Consider the following 17,948-nt stretch of genomic DNA (forward strand, 5'->3'; position numbering starts at 1 on the left):
GGTTTTAACAGAGAAATGTGGGTTAAGCACTAACCCAAATGTCATGGGCCACTTGCAGCCTCGGCACTCTGAAGTCTGGAGTTGACAATGGGCAGAATGTGGCCCTGTAATTACAGAGAACGAGAACAAGGCAGCGAACAGCTCAGTGAGGTTGGGAAATCACCGCACAGCTGTTCAAGGCTCAGCCTGGCTGCCATCTAGTGGGGATGACTTGGAGTGAGCTCAGTTAACCCGGCCTCGCTGTAAGGGGAACGGACACAGGCCCCTTCCATTCCAGGGGGTCTGTGAATCGCTGATAGCGGGAGGAGACGGCTGCTGCCACACTCCATGTTCCCCCCAGAGTTCAGCAGATGAGCTTTCCTAGGGTATGCCCATAAGTGCAGAGTTAACCTGGGTGATCAGCACCCAGGTGTGAGCACTGGGTTAGTCTAACCTGGCTGTGAGCAGCCACACTGCAAAGCCCTGCCCGAGTTACTGCATCCGCACTGTGGGTCGCTAGTGCATTTGGGGCAAAGCCCATGGTTCTTTGTGCTGCTGTAAGGTGAGCCGCTGCATGACTCTTTCCCAGCGCGTTTGTGGGACACGCCTGTCCTGGGCACCTGGGGGGACTGTGGGAAGGCAGAGGTGCACCGTCAGCACTCGAGTGATTTAGCTGCATCCTCATGGCCAAGTGGGCAGGCTCCCAGCCCCAGTGAAAGCAGCACCACGCTCGAAGCCACCCTCAGCTGGGGCAGCTAGCCCAGGTGGAAAGCCCAGGTGAGAGGGTTTTGTATGCGGAGGGGAGGGGACAGGAGCCTGGGCTAACTACAGTGAAGACGCCCCTGCTGTTGATATCCCTAATGGGAGACTCCAGCTGTTTACCAAGAAGGATGTGGCTGAGACTCACTTGTCTGACTGTCCAGGGACTCAAAGTCTGGCTACCGGAGGGAATGATCAGAGTGTGAACTGGATCTCAGGGACAGGGCCACGGGGATGTCAGTGCTGTAGGATCTAGATAGCTGGGGGGTGCTGCTGTCTCGCTAGGAAGAGCCATTTGATAGAGATGTGGCAGCAGGAGCTCCAGGCTGATGCTACCGTTGTCCTGTCACAAAGAGGAGGCACTTCCGCAGGGGAAGGGGCTGGTGAGAAGCTGAAGGCACTTCTGGCAGTTCAGAGGAAAGCCACAGGTGGAAAGTGTGCAGGCAGCAGGAAGAGAGACCTTGAGCTTTGTGCCAATGTTGAATGTGCAGACGCTGACTGCGGCAGGGCCCCCATGGGACATGCGCTGGCTTATCTGGAGAGGAGAGAGAAGAGCGACAGTTCACCAGTGCAGCTCGGCAGCACAGGCCATACAGTGGCTCTTCCTCCCCAGGAGGGACGTTGCATTCGCTAAGGATGCGGGGAGACTCCTGGGCCGGAGCTCCTTCGAGTGAGCCTGGGGAACTCCCTCAGCTCTTAGGGGTATTATACCCTTGAAGGCAGCCGTAGCAGGGTAGAGCACAAGGCTGGTCCCTGCTGAGTATAAATGCAGCTCTCTGAACGTCCTGTCACTTCCTTCCTCAGCAAAGACGGTCCCTGCAAGAGAGACACTGGCTCTTCCACCAGCGATTCTGCATCCCAGTGGTTCTCATCAGTATCCCCTCCCCTGCCTCCCAGTCTGATCCAGTAAATGGGCCATTGCCTCTGGTCTCCAGGGTCAGGGGTTTGGGAGGAGGGGGTGGGGAGAGGCTGAATTTGGGGAGCTTGAGAGGGGTTTTTGTGCACATCTGTCTGCTCTGTATATTGCATAGGGTTTACAACGGGTTTACACATGTGCCCGGAACTCTGGCTGCCCTCTATCGCAATGAACAGTCTTTTGCTCTTCTGTGACTCCCTCCAATCGGTCAATGCCTTGCTGGTGATGCTGTGCCCAGAACAGGCTAGAGTGTGCAAAGGGTCAACTCGCCCTTGCTCCGTCATTTGCTGTCTCTGTGTTTAACGCAAATCACTGGCTTACTGCACTACAACTCCTGGCTACCAAAGCCCCAAGCTCCCGCTCAGCAGCGCTGCTTCCCGGCTGGGGGTTTATTATGGGTGGTTTTTCACCAAAGGAATTTTCTGCGTTTCTCCACCATGAATCTCATTTTGTTATTTCCTGCCCACGTTTCTACACCCTGGGATCGGGCATGTCCCTGTTAATGGTCCCAACTCCTGCCAACTTACTCCCCGCTCTTCCTTCACAACGGCACATATTTGATAAAAGCAAATCTAACACTGTTCTTCCCACAGAATACATTGCTGCTGATCATTTCCTTTCTTTCCTGAGCTTCCCACCGGTTTTCCATCCCAAGGAGTGTCACATCCAGACCAGTGGGAGATCATTTCAGCTAAGAGTGTAATAAACTCCCGCTTTACTAATATCCAGATATTGTAGCTGCTGCATTCCCATTCGCCACTACCTTTATGGGTCAGTCTCAGAGAAGCTATTGTTTGTCTGAGATGATTTGCCCCTCCGCCCCATGCTGCTTCCTGCTCAGAGTTCCATTGCCTTTGAGAGGATTACAGCGTTTTCTATTTATTACATTGCTTCACTAGGGATTGAAATTACACTCCCTGGATGCCGAGTTTCCCTCTTCTCTTGCTTCTTTCCTCTTCCTTCCTGGAGAGGTGTAACTCTTCAGGGCAGAACTGTGCTTGGCTAGTGTCTTGTGGCTTCCCCGTGTCTCCCTAGAATTAAAAGTCCCTTTCTGTGCTATGTGTCAATCGTTTCTTCAAGCACAAAGCTGCTCTAAGAAGAGAAGATTAGCCACAGAAAGTTTTGGCTACTAGAACTCCTCTATCCAGGATTTTCCTTCAAACAGCCAGTGTCTACGGAGAGAAGGTTTTAGTTCAGTTCAGAGGATGGGGAGATCTAACTTGCCTGAACCCTAACGTAAGGGGAGAAGCTGCCTTCGAAGTGGAATCTAGATCTGCCAGACCCTGGGCAATCTGGAATCGGGAGTGGAAGGTGAATTTACAAGATACGTCTGGAACGAGAGCCCGTCGCTTAAAAACACGTGCAGTTACTGGTCATAGTAGAAATGTTTGTTGAGAGACTCCAGAACAGATACTTACTGTGGGGCTGGTTCTAATGGCCTGGGAACAGATAGAACTTTTTTATCATGGTAGTTCTTTCCTTGGTGGGCATCTGACGAGGAAAATTTTGAAAGGAGAGCTGGACCTGAGATGGGGAGGAGAGGTCAGATCAGTCACAATTCCAGGGCACCGGCAGCACTTTAAACACAAACCAAACTGCTACTAGAAAGCCCGGACCTTGAATAACATCGGGGAGCATAGGCAGAATCAAGAGCAGACGTTCCCCTGGGAATCTGCATGATGATAATGACAGCCAGGCTGCACCTCTACCACCACTAGAGTACATGCATGCTCGAGCCACCTCTGATACAAACACCGCACATGCTATGCATGTCACAGTACATGCTGCCGTCTGTCATGGCAGGCATGCCCAGGCTGCTCCTGTTGGGCCCAAGAACAAGGAACGCTGCTGTGATCACCAAAACCATTTCTGAATGAATTCTCCAGGGCAGTGGCTCTGAGAGCTGGATGGCAGGTGGAGCTGGAAGGTTCCGTGGCAGCTGGAGAGCGAGAGGAAGGAAAAGGGGCTGGAGGGGGAAGGGCAAGCTCAGGAGGGGGGGAGGGAACAGTGTGGAGGAACCAGGGTCCCAGGTGGGAGAAGAAATGGACAAAAACCTTCCCCCATCAGTAGGCTTGGAGAGAAGATGGGGAGAGGGTCAGGGCTTGATGCAGGAATTATTGGGTGAGGTTCCCTGGCCTGCGTTATGCAGGAGGTCAGACTAGATCATCGCAATGGTCCCTTCTGGCCTTAAACACTGTGATTTGTGCGAGTGAGACCGATGCAGAGAATGTCCCTGCGGTCACTTCCCAGCAGAGCTGCAGGGTCTGCACTTACCAGCTGTGTGGCAGGAGTAAGTCAATTTTTCATTTCTGAAATGTACATTACTGGGCCGTCTCTGGAACAACAGCTTGAGTGGGGATGGATGGAGGGACGTTTCACAGCAGGACACCACTCCCGGGGCGGGACCCAGGCCCACAAAGGGATTTAGGCACCTGCAGCCCAATTGTAGGCACCATTGTGGCCCACAGAACTCCGGCTCAACAGTAGGCGCATAAACTCACTCGACACCTACACTTCTACTGGAAAAGTCTCCTAGACGCCTGTGTTCCTGCCCCTGGCCATGTGTCCAAACGCCCATCTCCCACCCAACTCTCAGCACAATCCTCAAGCCAGGTGGAGATAGACGTTCCCCCACCTATCTTGCCTGTAGGTGTGCTCTGAGCACGCCTAACTCCATACAAAACAGCCAGGGGAAGAGGCAAGAACAGGAAGATGTGTCCTTTAGCCCCCTGGTCAGGGCATTCACCTAGGATGTGGGAGACCCCAGGTCAATTCCCCCTCTGCCTGATGAGGAGACAGGATTAGAACAGGGTGAGCGCTCTGACCGTAGGGTCACTCACACTCTGTCTCCAGCCCAGCTAATTATTTAGCCACGGTGGAATGGCTGCAACAGGAGCGACCAGGGAGCCCCACAACAGACTATCCCAGAGCCCAGTGGTTAGCGCCTTCTCCAGAGACGGGAGACCCCTTCTCCTATCAAGCAGATGAAGGACTTGAAGCTGGGTCTCTCTCATCTCAGAGGAGCCCTGACCACTGGATTAAGGTTTTGAGGGAGGATACGATTTTGTCACGGATTCCGTGATTAACAAACCTCCATGACTTCTTTGGCTTCAGCTCCAGCCACTGTCATAGGGGCTGGAATCCCCCCCGCCCCACTTGGGTTGTCAGTGTCTCCCCATGGGGCTCAAGCTTCGCTCCCCCGGGTGGTCAGACCCCCCGTTATTTTTAGTAAAAGTCAGGGACAGGTCACGGGAGTCTGTGAATTTTTGTTCATTGCCCACGACCTGTCTGTGACTTTTACTAAAAATACCCGTGACAGACTCTTAGCCTTAGTTATAAGGGAGGAAGCCCCCACCCCTGGCCATTTGGGGTGGAGCTGGGGGGTGCACCACCACTCTTCCTGCAAGAAACAGCTCACACAGAGGGGTTCCTGGCTGTGGTCACAAGGAGAGACAGGCACCTCCCTGCAGCCTGGGCTTAGGTGCCTAAGGCTCTGCGAGGGGTGGGGCTTAGTACACCCCCCTCTCATTGGCATCTTCCATTGGCCAGCTTAGGTGGCTCCCCACCTATCGGGCTGGCTTTTGTGGATCCCATCCTGCGGGGCCTGTCTCTCCCCATGCACTGCACAGGGAGCCTGGGGCCTAGCTCACAGGGTGTGGAATCCACTAGGTGGCAGGTTGCTTCCAATTCGGCACTGCAAGACCTGTCCCTTTGTGGGTCCGGCCAGGCCATTGCCTCTCCTCTCAGATTGCCCTGAAGACGTGCGCTGTGAACTCTGCTAAGATTCCCCCGGTCAAACAGACACGGAGCATGTTTGAATAGACTGTGCACTGTGGATGCCTGTAGGGGACTGATTTGCATGAGCAGCCAGAGCTCCTCATGGGGCTGGGGACAGTTCCCTGCTGCGGTACTGCTGATCATAGCGGGGGCGGGGGTGTTCCCAGTAACCCAGCAGGAAGGACGGAGTCACCTTTCGGAAGATCTCCTCCAAGGGGAAGCGGCAGGCATTGGTTCGAAGCTGCTCTATCAGACGGGTGATGAAGACGGACCCAGTTTTTGGACATCTCCAGGACAAAGTGTCTGTGGAGACAAAAGGCTGTTACACAACGTGGAGTAGGGCTGCTTCTGTTCCTCTAGACTACAACAGACACTGGAGATGTGGGGGCTGGGGCTGGCAAAGGGATTTCACCCTTCACAGAGCAGCTGGGAGTTCTCAATGAGGCTGAAGTTAAGGAAGAGAAGAGGAATGACTAGGAGGGCAAAGCTGAGCGGTTCTGGCCCAGTCGCTGGGGGGTAATAGAAGCCTATATAAGAAAAAGACCCAAAAATCGGGACTGTCCCTATAAAATCGGGACATCTGGTCACCCTACTGCGGGGTGGGGAGAGGAAGAGGCGGGTCAGGCTGGTAAGACGGTTCATTGGCGATCGAGGGCTGCGAGGGATTGCCACAGACACAGTGCTATGCCAAGCAGACCCCTTCCTAGCTCAGGCCAGAAGGGGCCTGTACCAGGGTGGCTTGCCCAGGGGCTGGAGAGCCGGAGGCCAAGCCAGCCCTGATGACAAGGATGAGCTACGCCTGGGGAGAATCAAGTGGTCCCACCCAGGGTAAAAGGCAGCCAGAAGCTGCAGGTTGAGCAAGTGACTGAGCCTGCAAGAAGCAGGAGAAAGCTCTCCAGGCAGGGAGAGATGGACAGACCCCCGGGGAGGAGGGGGCTGTGGCCAGCTACAGCTGGGGAGAAGCCGGCCTCAGGCTGTGGTTTGTTTGGAAAGCCTTTGTGTTAGATGCTGGGAGAGGGAGCCTAAACTGCAGTCGGGGGCCAATGTGCACCAGAGGCTCAATAAACAGGATCCTTTGGGTTTGAATTACTCTGTGAACTGTGACTTCGCCAATGGCTGCAGAAGAGACGGGACGGCCACAGAGGCAAGAGGCTGGAGAACAACCCCCGGCCAGGAGAAGGCGCTTGGGGGGCAGTAGGTGGCCACACAGCTACAGGGCCATTATGATTATCTGAGCCAGTGGTTTCCAAACTTTGTTCCGACAAGGACTCCTTTGGCATTTTACTAAGTGTCCTGGACCCCTTTCATTCCCAGTCCTAGCAGAATGCCCTGCCAGTGCGACCTCCCACACACAGTGTGGTCACGCTGCACAGAGGATGCCGTTTTGGTCTCAAAATGGCCTCCTCCGTGCAGCAAAAGTGCCAGAACATTGTTCCGGCATATTCCGGCCCTGGCTCAAGAGACGAACCCCTGCGTAACCCACTGTGGACCCCACTTGGGGAACTGCTGATCTCCTGTACAGCACAGGCCAGAGAACAAATGGAAAGGGCAAAAGCAGAACAGATCTGAGTCTCCAGTTATCCCAGAGAGGGACCGTCACCTGCAGGGCTTTCTGGAAAGCTCGCTAACCAGAGGGCTTCCCATTCCAGGTCTCTGGGTCACAGCTCTCCTGCAGGAAATCCAGGTCTGTGGGCCCTGACTGCACTGCAGTACCACACCCTGCTATCCCCACTCTTTGTCAAGCCGGGCTCTGCTCAATCCAGTTTAGTGAGTCCCTTCTGCAGAGCTAGATACGCAGCAGGGGGCCAAGAGGCTACTAGAGACGGAGTGCAGCTCCCGGCTGTAGGTGCAGTCAGGAATGAGCCTCTGGACTTCCTGGCTCACGGGCTGGCCTGGGCTGACTCCAGGCAGTTGGGTGAGCGGCTTGTGCTCCAGCATCTAAACTTTGCTTTCAAAAGAGGCCTCCAGCCACTGCTCCCTCTAATTTTTTACATCCATGTGCGGAATGAATTTTGTTATGTGAATCAATATGGAGGTGATGTGTGGTGGGGGTGGGGCTGAGGGGTTCGGATTGTGGGAGGGGCTCAGGGCTGGGGCAGAGGGTGAGGGCTCTGGGGTGGGGCTGGGGATAAGGGGTTTGGGATGTGGGAGGGGCTCAGGGCTGGGAAAGACAGTTGGGGTGTGGTGGGGTGCGGGCTCTGGGGTGGGGCTGGGGCTGGGGGTTTGGTGCAGGTTGCCCCGGCTGTGGCGGGGAAAGAGAGGACTCCCCCCAGCCCTCTCTCGCTGCAGCAGCTCAGGGCCGGGTGAGAGGTGCCTGGGCTGGGGCGGGCTAAGGGAGGGGCGCCTCTCCCTGGCAGCTCCAGTGGGGCTGGGCCGGGCCGGGGGATGGGCGCCTCTCCCTGCCTGCATGGCCCTTGACAGCCTGCTGTGTGGCCCCGCAGCTTACAGGGAACTTAGCCTCCAGCCCTCCTGGCTGTGCAGAAAGCCTCCCAGTGTGGCAGAGTGAAAGCAGGGCAGACATGTCTGCAAAGAGCTGGAGAGCAGTGCTTGGAGTGCTGTGAGCCACGCTCATTTCCGGGGGCCCTGACTGCGAAGCCCAAGGGTGGCCATTCAAAGGTCAGCAGCTATTCATTGTGTGGGGAAACCTCCAGCCTCTCCCCCAGCCCCTAGAGAGCCTTGGGGGAGATGGCCAGAGACGTAAAGGTGATGTGACAGTGGACAGGGAGCCAGGGGAGGGACGTGATCAGATGGATGGAGAAGGAAGGTGGCTCTATCGCTGGATTCTGGATGGGCCAGAGGGAAAGGGAGCGTCCGGGTGGCCAGCGGGAGGCTGGTGCAGCAGTCAGGACCTGGACTAGAGATCTGGTGTGAGAATGGAAAGAAAAGAAGGGATCTTGGAGATGCTGAGGAGGAAGCAGCAGAGTTTGGAAATGGCCTGGATGGGCAGCAAGGGAGAGGGCGGAGTCAGAAATAGCCCCCACGGTGCAGGCCTGAATGACAGGGGCTGGGGGCTCTCGACCATGGTGGAGAAGGGGGAGGGTTTGGGAGGGAAGGGAAGGTATTTGGGTTTGGCCGTGCTCAGGATAAGATGATGACAGGACACTCGACAATGTTCCCTCTAATTTTTCCCATGCATGTGCGGAATGAATTTTGTTATGTTCACCAATATGGAGGTGGTGTGTGGCGGGGGTGGGGCCGAGGGGTTCGGAGTGTGGGAGGGGCCTCAAGACTGAGGCAGAGGGTTGGGTACGGGGGGAGGGGGTGAGGGCTCTGAGATGGTGCCGGGGATGCAGGCTGCCCTGGGGCCGCGGCAAGGAGAGAGGACTCTCCCCAGCCCTCTCTCCCGCAGCAGCTCCGGGGCTGGGGGAGAGCGTCTCTCCCCACCGTGGCAGGTCTGGGGCTGGGGCCAGGGGAGAGGCACCTCTCCCCGCTGCAGCCCTGAGCGCCTGTGCGGCCCTTGATAGGCTGCTGTGCAACGCGCAGCTTAGAGGGAACTTAGACCCCCGAAGGGAGATGTCCAAGAGCCAGGCCGAGAGGCGGGATTGGACGTCAGGAGACAGGCGAGGCATGGAGAGAGCTGTGTGAGCCATCAGCGTGCAGATGAGAGCTGCGGCCTGTGAGGCTGTCCAGGGTGTGAAGGGAGACGAGCCAAGGGCAGAGCGCCTGGGAACCCCCTGAGAGTGACAGGGGGCAGCCTCACCAAAAGGGGTCGTGTTCAGAGGGGTAGGAGAGGACAGTGTCTCAGTGCCCAGTGAGTGGCTGGGAGGTCAAGGCTGGGGTAGAGGCCCTAAGGACTGGCCAGGAGGAGGCCATTGGAGGCCGTGGTGGGAGCAGATCAGCAGAGCAGAGAGAGCAGATCGGGGTTGGGAGGGTCCCAGGAAGAGCTGGATACATGGGCTCAGCCAATTTAGAGCCAATGCTCTCTGTGCATGTCCCAGCACAGCCCCGGCCCCGGGCCTGCTCCTGGCAGCCAGTTACCTGGCGTTGTAGCGTGGAAACCGATGAAATCACTCTCCACGTGGATTTGGTGACTTGCATCATCTTCTAACCCTTCAGGGGGCAGCGGAGCGAGGCTGGAGCCGTCTCCAGGGAGCTCTGCAGAGTCACTCACCAACACCTGTCCGTGGTTCTCTGGGAAACATGGGCACCAGTTACGGCCCAGAGCAGGCCATGTTTTCCCTTTCCCACACCCCCGTTCCAGTGGGTGCCACCCGCCCCGTCCCGGAGTGCAGGCTCACCCCCACGGCAGGCCTGAATGATGATCACTTTGGGTTTTCCCAGCAGTGCCTGGCAATTCTTGTTGTTGAAGGTGCTGTAGATGGTGTCAATGGGAAGGATGTCTGTGGACTCGCCTTGGCATTTTGTCCCGCACAGGCCAGCCCTGACGCCATGAGACATGAGCACGAGGAAGGTGCTATCCGAGGTCCGGTGCTCGTTCCGAGCGGCAAACTGCTTCAGGGTCTCCACCATGGCCTGAAAGCAACGCGGGGACAGCAGTGTCAGTGAACAGCAGCCAGAAGAATGACTGCTACTCCTGAGGACACCGTTGGGGGTGGGGTAAGACCTCCAGCGGCAGCAGCCAGTGCCCTCTGGGATGGAGGATTCCCATGGAGAGAGTGTTCCCATCCCAGAGAGGGCTTGGGGAGGGATCTGACGTCCCCCTACTGGCAGCTCCTAGGAGGAACCAGCCCCAAGATCCCTGCCAAGGGGGGACTGAGCCAGGAATGAACCAAGCAAAGGTCACAACATCTTCCCCAGGGGCCTGGGGCAGTCACTGGTGGCTTGGGGAGGTCCTGTACCTGGGCGTTCAAGTTGCAGTGAGTTTCCACCTTGTATCCCAGCCCTTCTAGAAGCCTCTTCATCCCATTCACGTCCACATCAGCCCCGTCCCTCCTGCGGAGATGCTCAAACTCAACATTACAGATGATGAGGGCCAGGCGGGTTCGCGTCACCTTGTCCAGGATGGAATAGATCTGTAAGAAAGGAAAACTCACGCTGGGCCGGCCACGACGCAGCCCTCACTTCGGGGGCTTAGTGCACGTGGCAGAATGGAGCCACGACCCATAGGGAGGTTGTTACCCACATCTCTAGATACCACTCCTCAAATTACCAAGGACCCCCTTCTGCTCCATGCCCCTTAGCATCCCTACAAGGAGACTGTCCCATGGCCCCTGGGCAGTAGGTCTCTGTGGAGGAAGAGGGCCCCCCAAGTACTCTCTCATGGGGGCTGTTGTTGAGGGGGAAAGGGTCTATGTCATCCTGGTGGATGCAGCCAGACTTAGCTCCAGTCCCCGTATGATACTGTTCACACAGCCAGAAACATAGCTGGGGCCACTACAGCCAAATAGCTGGGCACAGCTGGGCCAGAGGCTGAGTGGGGAGAGCTAGGATCCAGCCCGATCCCCACGTCTGCACAGCCAGGTGGTGGAGAATGGGGTGGTCTCTGACTGGAGTTCGTGTCAGCTGGTGAAGCGTTACTGCAGTGCTAGTGTGTGCGGCGGTTTCTAATGGGGTCTGTTAGCGAAAACAAGTCCGTGAGGCTGCGCAGAACCCCAGGAAAGTGCTGCCTCGGGCCAGAGCTCCTGCCTTCAGAGTGTTTTTAAGGGGCCGTTGGAGCATGAGGATGATCTTGGTCTTCGGTGTATAAAGCAAACCTGCCTGTGATTAGTCACGTGGGGCTGGCTGGGCATTGCCCTCCACAGAGGAGCCTGCAGCGCCCTCACGACCGTCACGGAGAAGCTTAGCTTCCTCTTGGGGACTGTTCCCCAACTGCTTGGGTAACCTCTGGAGGGCTCAGAAAGATCTTGCTGCTTCCATGGCTTCCCCCCTCCCTGACACCACACAGCTGATCTGGCATTGGGGGCAGCAATCAAGGGATTGGATCAGCTGCCCCGGGCCATCACGCTGCTGTCAGTGCTTCAAAGGTATCTGGCAGGAAGGGGCAACTTGCAGTCTCCGTGCAGCTAAAATCAAACACTGTCAAACCGCCGAGACCAGCCACTTCTCCTCTGGCTCCACACTGTACAGACAAAGGTGTAGGGCTTGGGGGGCAAAATTGTCAGGATGGTGGTTTCCACCCCTCCTGCACCCCGGTACTGGGGCCCCATCGGGGGTGCAATGGCACTGATGCTGTACACATTCACAGCCATGCTGGAGGTACAATCCGGCTGTAGCCAGCAGGCTGTGCCTGAGCTCTGGGGTCTCTGCCGCATACACCCGATGGGAGAAGCCCAAAGGGAGCAGCACAGAGCACCTCCTTTGCTTCCTCCTTCTGGATCCGCTGGACGAATTCCCGGGGGCAGGGCTGGATCCATTCCTGAGATGGCGCTGGCTGGGTTTCTGCAGCAGTCCCTGGGATCATAAACCCTGCGTTAGCTGAGAGGAGGCAGTTAGTAGCTGGGAGCCACACGTGCTGTCCTGAAATCCCCCCTGGGAAAGGCAGAGGGAGAAACGCAGAACAGGGAGCAGCAAGGCGAGGCGGCTACCCCTCCACACTGGCTAGTGCGATGGGGTGGGTTGGCGAGGGCAGAACCACGGCCTGCTGGGGGGCTGGGATAGGCAGGGCCGTGACTGTCCAACTTCCGGGAGTCTCCCGCGTTCAGCAGAGACAGCCTGAGTTGTCCCTCTCCATCACCCCTCGACTGCCATTGTGCACCTGGGAGTGACAGGGTCATGGAACGTGGTGGGTGGACTCAGGGCACCCCTGCCCCATTGTGCCACGGGTACCATGCTCTGGAAGGAGGGCAGCATCTCCGCACTCTGGGCAGCATGTGGGGCCTGGCTCAGCTGCTGCCCAGCCCTCGCCCCAAGGGGAGATCCCAGCGTGAGGAACCCCGTCCCCAGCAGGACGCTCGTGGGGCTGTGCTAGCACCTCTGCCACTCAGGGCAGGAAGCTGCTCAGTCCTTTGCTGACGCCCAGCAGGGAGGGGTGGGTCAATCCGGCCTCTCTAGCTGCCCTGTTGGGAATCAGGGGTCCGGGGAATCCCAGTACAGCCAAAGCCTGTGTTTGGAAAGAGCAGGGCACGTCCGTGGCATTGGCTCTGCCATTGCTGTGGCGAGTGGGAAACATGGGCCTGGGCAGCAGCACCCAGGGCTTTGCAGCTGGTTTAATAACCAGCGTGCGCATGTCGCACGCCCTGGAAGGGGAGAGAACCCTGCACGGAGTGGGGCTCCCACAGGCCAGTGCCCATGGGAGAACCCTGCCCAGCCCAGCCAGGTGTCCTGTGCGTGCAGCCCCACAGAGATTGGAGAACCAGCCCTTGTGGCACCACTCACCCGAGGGGGCTCCGAGCCCCAGCTCTGTGGCCAGGTGGACATCTCTGACGCAGAGGCGCTCGATGAATATTTCGCTGGCTCTGGCACCCTTTTTCCTCACCCCATCAATCAGGCACCTGGCTTGGTCACGCTTCTTACTGTAGCTCTCCTTCACCTCCTCCACTTCCTCCTCGTTCAGCACCTGTCTCTCTAGCAGGTCGTCCAGCAGGGTGCTGATCGCTGCCTTGCTCACGCTGTCCACAAACCTGATCCGCACGTCGCTTAACTTCCGATCTGTAAGAGCAGCCACGTGAGCCCCTGGGGCCTCCCCTCGGGCCCTGCCAGCCCTCGGGGTATTTGTACCTGGCCATGGCGGTGCCAGGCCCCGTGTGCATGTACCGTGCTGCACCAGGCAGCTCCTTCCCCTGGGGGTTGCACTAGTGGAGCTCCCGTAGGGACCACTGATACAGCCATGGCCCACCCCACAGCCCTCCATGTGCACCCCACACATTCCTTCACACACATCTCCCCACTCACTGCACCAGCCTCCAGCGCCTGCCCAAGCACACACACACACTGGGCTGGCTCGCTAACCTGGGACATTTTTATGAGGCTGCCATTTTGTTTTCCAGACTCGCAGCCTTCATTACGGTGAGTCCCTCGCTGTTCCTGGCGTGACAAGACCCTGCAGTGAGCCCAGTCTGCGGCTGCAGTGCTCGGCCAGGGGAGACCTGTCCCAGGCACTCAGTGCGCGGTTAGCTCACACCTCCATGGCAATGTCCTTAACTGTTTCACGTGAGAGTCAATGGTCGGGTTAAACCTCACTGACGCTGCTGGTGGTCATGACAGCCACTTTCAGTCAGGTTAAAGAAGCAATTAAGCTCCCTTGTGGAACCAGAGAGCTGACACAACAGGAGCGTCCGCCCATGCCAGCCCATCAGGAAGCCAGCTACGGTGGTGGAGGGATTTCACTGAGTGCGGGGTGGGGTGGGGTGCGTGTCTGAGAGACGCGGCAGACGCACCAGAGGAGCAGCAAGGAAGCACCAGACACAGCCACGTTCCCGCGGGTCTTGCGACCTTGAGAAAAGTGAAGCACTCCAGGAGCTGCGAGGCCGGAGCCTAGTCACCCAGAATGCCCGGCTGCCCGGCTGTGCGCTGAACAGGCAGGAAGTGGCAGAGCTAGAAGGGCTAATGAGTAACCTTAGCTCCGCCCCTCACCAGAGTGACACTGTCTGGCCTCTCTTTCGCAATGGGGACATTGCTCCCTTTGCGTTCCAGCCTGCCCGCTGGGGGGAGGGGAATGTCATAGGGAACTTCGGGCTGGGCTACACTGAAAACTCACATCGCGCCGAGCTACGTCTCTCAGGCACAGAACAATCCACCCCCGAGAGCGAGAGACGCAGGGCAGGTCTACACTTAAAAGGCTACATTGGCACAGCTGCACCCCGTAGCACTTAAGTGAAGACGCTCCTACACCGGCGGGAGAGCTTCTCCCATTGGCGTGATTAATCCACCTCCGCACGAGGCAGTAGCTATGTCCACGGGACAAGCTCTCACTGACACAGCGCTGTCTGCCCGGGCTAGGTCGGTGTAACTACAGCGCTCAGGGGCGTGGATTTTTCACACCCCCAAGCGATGCAGTTATACCAGTGTAAGTCTGTAGTGTAGCTCTGGCTGTAGGCCTGTATCTAGACAACCCATTCCCCGGTGTAGGCAGCGCTAGGTCAGTGGAAGAATTCTGTCATTGACTTAGCTGCCTCCTCTTGGGGAGGTGGATAAACGACAGTGATGGGAGAACCCCCCTCCTCGCTGCAGGGTGTGGCCCCACGGCTGCGTTTGAAGTGCAGACATCCCCTAAGGCCTGGACTACACTAGGAAATTCGGTCAGTTGAACTACTTTGCTCAGGGGTGTGAAAAATCCACTCCCCTGAGCGACGCAGTTAAAGCGACGTAACCCCTGGTGTACACGGGGCTAGCGCTCTTGGGAGTGGAGTGCATGTGCCGATGGGAGAACCCCTCCTTGCAGGGTAGGTGGGACTTCACCGAACCGCTACAGCGGCACCCCTACAGCGTTTCAGCCATAGACAAGCCCTGAGTGTGTAAACGTAACGCAGCCACTAGCGCTGAAAGCTCGGCACTGTTTTCTCCTAAAGCTCCCAGGTTGTCCATAGTCCAGGGCTCGCCCTTGGGGTCTAGGGGAAGCAGGGAGGGCACCAGACCAGTTCTTGGCTGGGAGCAGTGTTGCCAAGGCCAACGCTGATGGGACTCCCGCCCAGCCCAGCAGGAGAGCCAGCTCCAGCTAGACACCTAAATCCAGATCGAGGCACCCAAGTGCGAATAGCCTGGAGGGGCTCAGACTGCAATAGTCAGGCCATGTATTTCGCGGCCTAAATACCCAGGTGAACATGTTGACCTTAACCTTTGCCTCCGTTCCCCCTTCTGTCAATGGGGCTGGTGAACAGCCTGTCACGGGGAGGGCGGGGTGCAGATGAAGTGCTAATAGTCCCCAGACGCCATGTTCAACCCCTAGCAGCCAGGGAGCTAGTGGCCCCCGACACCCAGCTGCTTTGGACAAGTGCTCTTTGCCAAACCTATTGGGGCAGGAGGCGCCCTGCGTGTGCAGGTTCGGCTCCATCGCAAAGGATCCTTGGCCTGGCCCTCCCAGAGCTCCTGCCATTGACTGGCCGGGTGGGGGAGCAGGGGAATGGGGCAGCTCTGTGTGGGGCACAGGTGGGGGATGCTGTGGCGCTGGTCTGTCGGGCTGCTGGCCACTCTCCCTGGCCCAGGAGGGATTCAATGCCTTGGGGCCTCCCTCCGGGCATGGTTTATTCCTTCAAACAAAACCCTCCCAAAGTAACACAAAACAGGCTGCAGGAGCCCTGCCTGCCCCCTCCAGGGCCAGTCCCAACCCCCCGCCCCTCTCCCTTCTGCAGCTGAGCTCCCTCCACTCCCCACAGAAACCCCCTACCCCTTCCCGGCTGGGGCTGAGAACTGAACAGGGCTGGCTGGCCCCAAGCCCTTAAAGGGGCAAAACGTCCCGTGACACATCCCTTGTGGGGGGAGCAAGGAACGAGAGGGCGCTGGCCCCCTCTGAGGGGCAGGTGGCAAGGAAGGCGGGATACCATGGAACAGTCCTCATCGGGGCGGGGAGCAGACTGGGTGGAGGGTGGGAGGGGGGCTGGCCCCATCCAGAGGGAGCGGGCAGGTATTGGGGGTGGGAGGGGGACTGGCCCCATCCAGGGGGAGCGGGCAGGGATTGGGGGGGGAGGGGGGCTGGCCCCATCCAGAGGGAGCGGGCAGGGATTGGGGGTGGGAGGGGGGCTGGCCCCATCCAGAGGGAGCGGGCAGGGATTGGGGGGGGAGGGGGGCTGGCCCCATCCAGAGGGAGCGGGCCGGGATTGGGGTGGGAGGGGGGCTGGCCCCATCCAGAGGGAGCAGGCCGGGATTGGGGGGGAGGGGGGCTGGCCCCATCCAGAGGGAGCGGGCAGGGATGGGGGGGCTGGCCCCATCCAGAGGGAGCGGGCAGGGATGGGGGGGCTGGCCCCATCCAGGGGGAGTTGGCAGGGATTGGGGGGTGGGAGGGGGGCTGGCCCCATCCAGGGGGGGAAGGAGGGAGGGGAAGAGCACAGCACCAGCCCCACCGCAGAGGAGCAGGCAGGAGCATTAACTCAAGCCCAGAGGCCTGGCCTCGTGTCTGGCAGGAGCGGAGGCTGCTCACACCTGCAGCTGCAAGGCCCAGGCAGGGTGTGCACCAGGGCCCAAGGAGGGGGACGGAACAGAGCCCAGCCTCCCTCCTGCCCCTGCACTCACCAGCCATCGCCCCAGCCCGACCAGGAACTCTGAGTAAGGGAAAGTGAAAGTGATGCCTGGTCCCCTCCTCTTCCTGCCGTTCCCAAAGCCAGCGCTGGTGCAAGGGGAGCGGGTCCCCGCACACGGGCAGGGCGGGGATGGCCAGGAGTCAGGGCTCCAGACACAGCCTGGGGCCCAGCCCCACTCTGAGCCCAGCGCCTTCAGCCAGAGGTGGCTGGTTGAGCGGGCATTGCTCCTCCAAGGCGCAGGGCTCTCCCCAGCCCTGGCCCAAGTGACAGTGCACCCTGGGGAAGCCCCCCCGGCCTGGCTCCCTGCCCATGGGCTCAGAGGGGACAAGGGGGGCCACGGGGCATACCTCTCTGTGGAGCAAAGCTGCTTTTAAAGAGACAGGAGAGGGAAGGGTCCCAGGCTCACCACTCCCCCATTCCTAGCCCCCATGCACCCTCTGGCTCCCACCTCCTCTTCCCAGCTGTCTGCTTTCATGGGGTGCAGCCCTCGCCCTAGGGAGGCTGGTGAGCTGGGCTAGCTGGAGAACAGCGTGGCAGCTGAGGCCTGGCACCCATGGGGGATTTCTGAGCCAGGCCCGATCAGCATCCAGGCCCAGGGCAGGGAGCTGGGCTGTGTGGAGTGTGCAGCAAAGGCACAATTCTCCGTGATAATCACCCCTTCCTTTCACAGCAATGAGCACCCGGAACAGAAGGCCCAGGGAATAAATGACACCTGCCAACCCCTGTGATTTTACTGCAAGTCTCATGATATTTGGTGTTTTCCTTAAGTCCCAACTTCTGGAGTCCCCTCAACGCATCAACATCCTGGCTGCCCGCGCAACCAACTGCGCTTCTAGCCCTTCTGGGTGCAGAAAAAAGCTGGACGATGGGACCCTGGAGCACCCGCGCGGCCAGTGAATGGAACTGAAGCTGGGGCCAATCTGAGGGGCTTGGGGTCGGACTCCCAGCTGGTGACAGCAACAGTGAAATGAACATTGCTGCAGATGCAAGAGCCTGGCTCTGCCGAGCACCAGGAAACCCAGCGTCATTGCTAGGCGGCTACTGCCATCTGCTGGTTGGCCGGGGGAGGTCAGGCTTGGAGAGTTGCCAAAGAAGAAAACAAAGCTCGGGGCTCCTTTAGGGGGAGCCTTGCCACACGGCCGGTGGCAGGTTTCCTATCATTCTCAGCCTCACTGATTGGGCCCTGGTTACTTGTCTGCTTTGCCATCTCCTTCCTGCCCCAGGCTGGAGCACAGCACACTCTTGCCTGAGCAGTCTCTGCTTCCCACCACCTATAAGGTCCTCCCTAACTCCCTCTTGGGGCACTGAAAGGAAGGAGGTCCTATAGCCATGGAAAACCCGTCCCCCCTTCAGTCACTGTAGGCCCTGCCTCCACTGAGGGACTTTGCTGGCACAGCTGCAGTGCCACTGCCATGCCGCTCTAGTCCCCATAGCGTAGACATGGC

General features: G+C 58.5%; 1 protein-coding gene across 1 annotated transcript; it reads right to left on the reverse strand.

Annotated features, from left to right (window-relative positions):
• Positions 1-1,226: 1,226 nt before the first annotated feature.
• LOC135890885 (caspase-1-like) lies at positions 1,227-13,080 on the reverse strand. Its single transcript, XM_065418355.1, is given in 9 exon segments — positions 1,227-1,273; positions 3,073-3,178; positions 5,625-5,734; positions 9,410-9,562; positions 9,670-9,904; positions 10,231-10,404; positions 11,685-11,782; positions 12,707-13,029; positions 13,031-13,080. Coding segments are annotated over 8 exon segments (1,236 nt in total). The 3' UTR covers positions 1,227-1,273; positions 3,073-3,085.
• Positions 13,081-17,948: the final 4,868 nt, after the last annotated feature.

This window comes from Emys orbicularis, chromosome 17, assembly GCF_028017835.1.
Source record: "Emys orbicularis isolate rEmyOrb1 chromosome 17, rEmyOrb1.hap1, whole genome shotgun sequence".
NCBI lineage: Eukaryota > Metazoa > Chordata > Testudines > Emydidae > Emys > Emys orbicularis.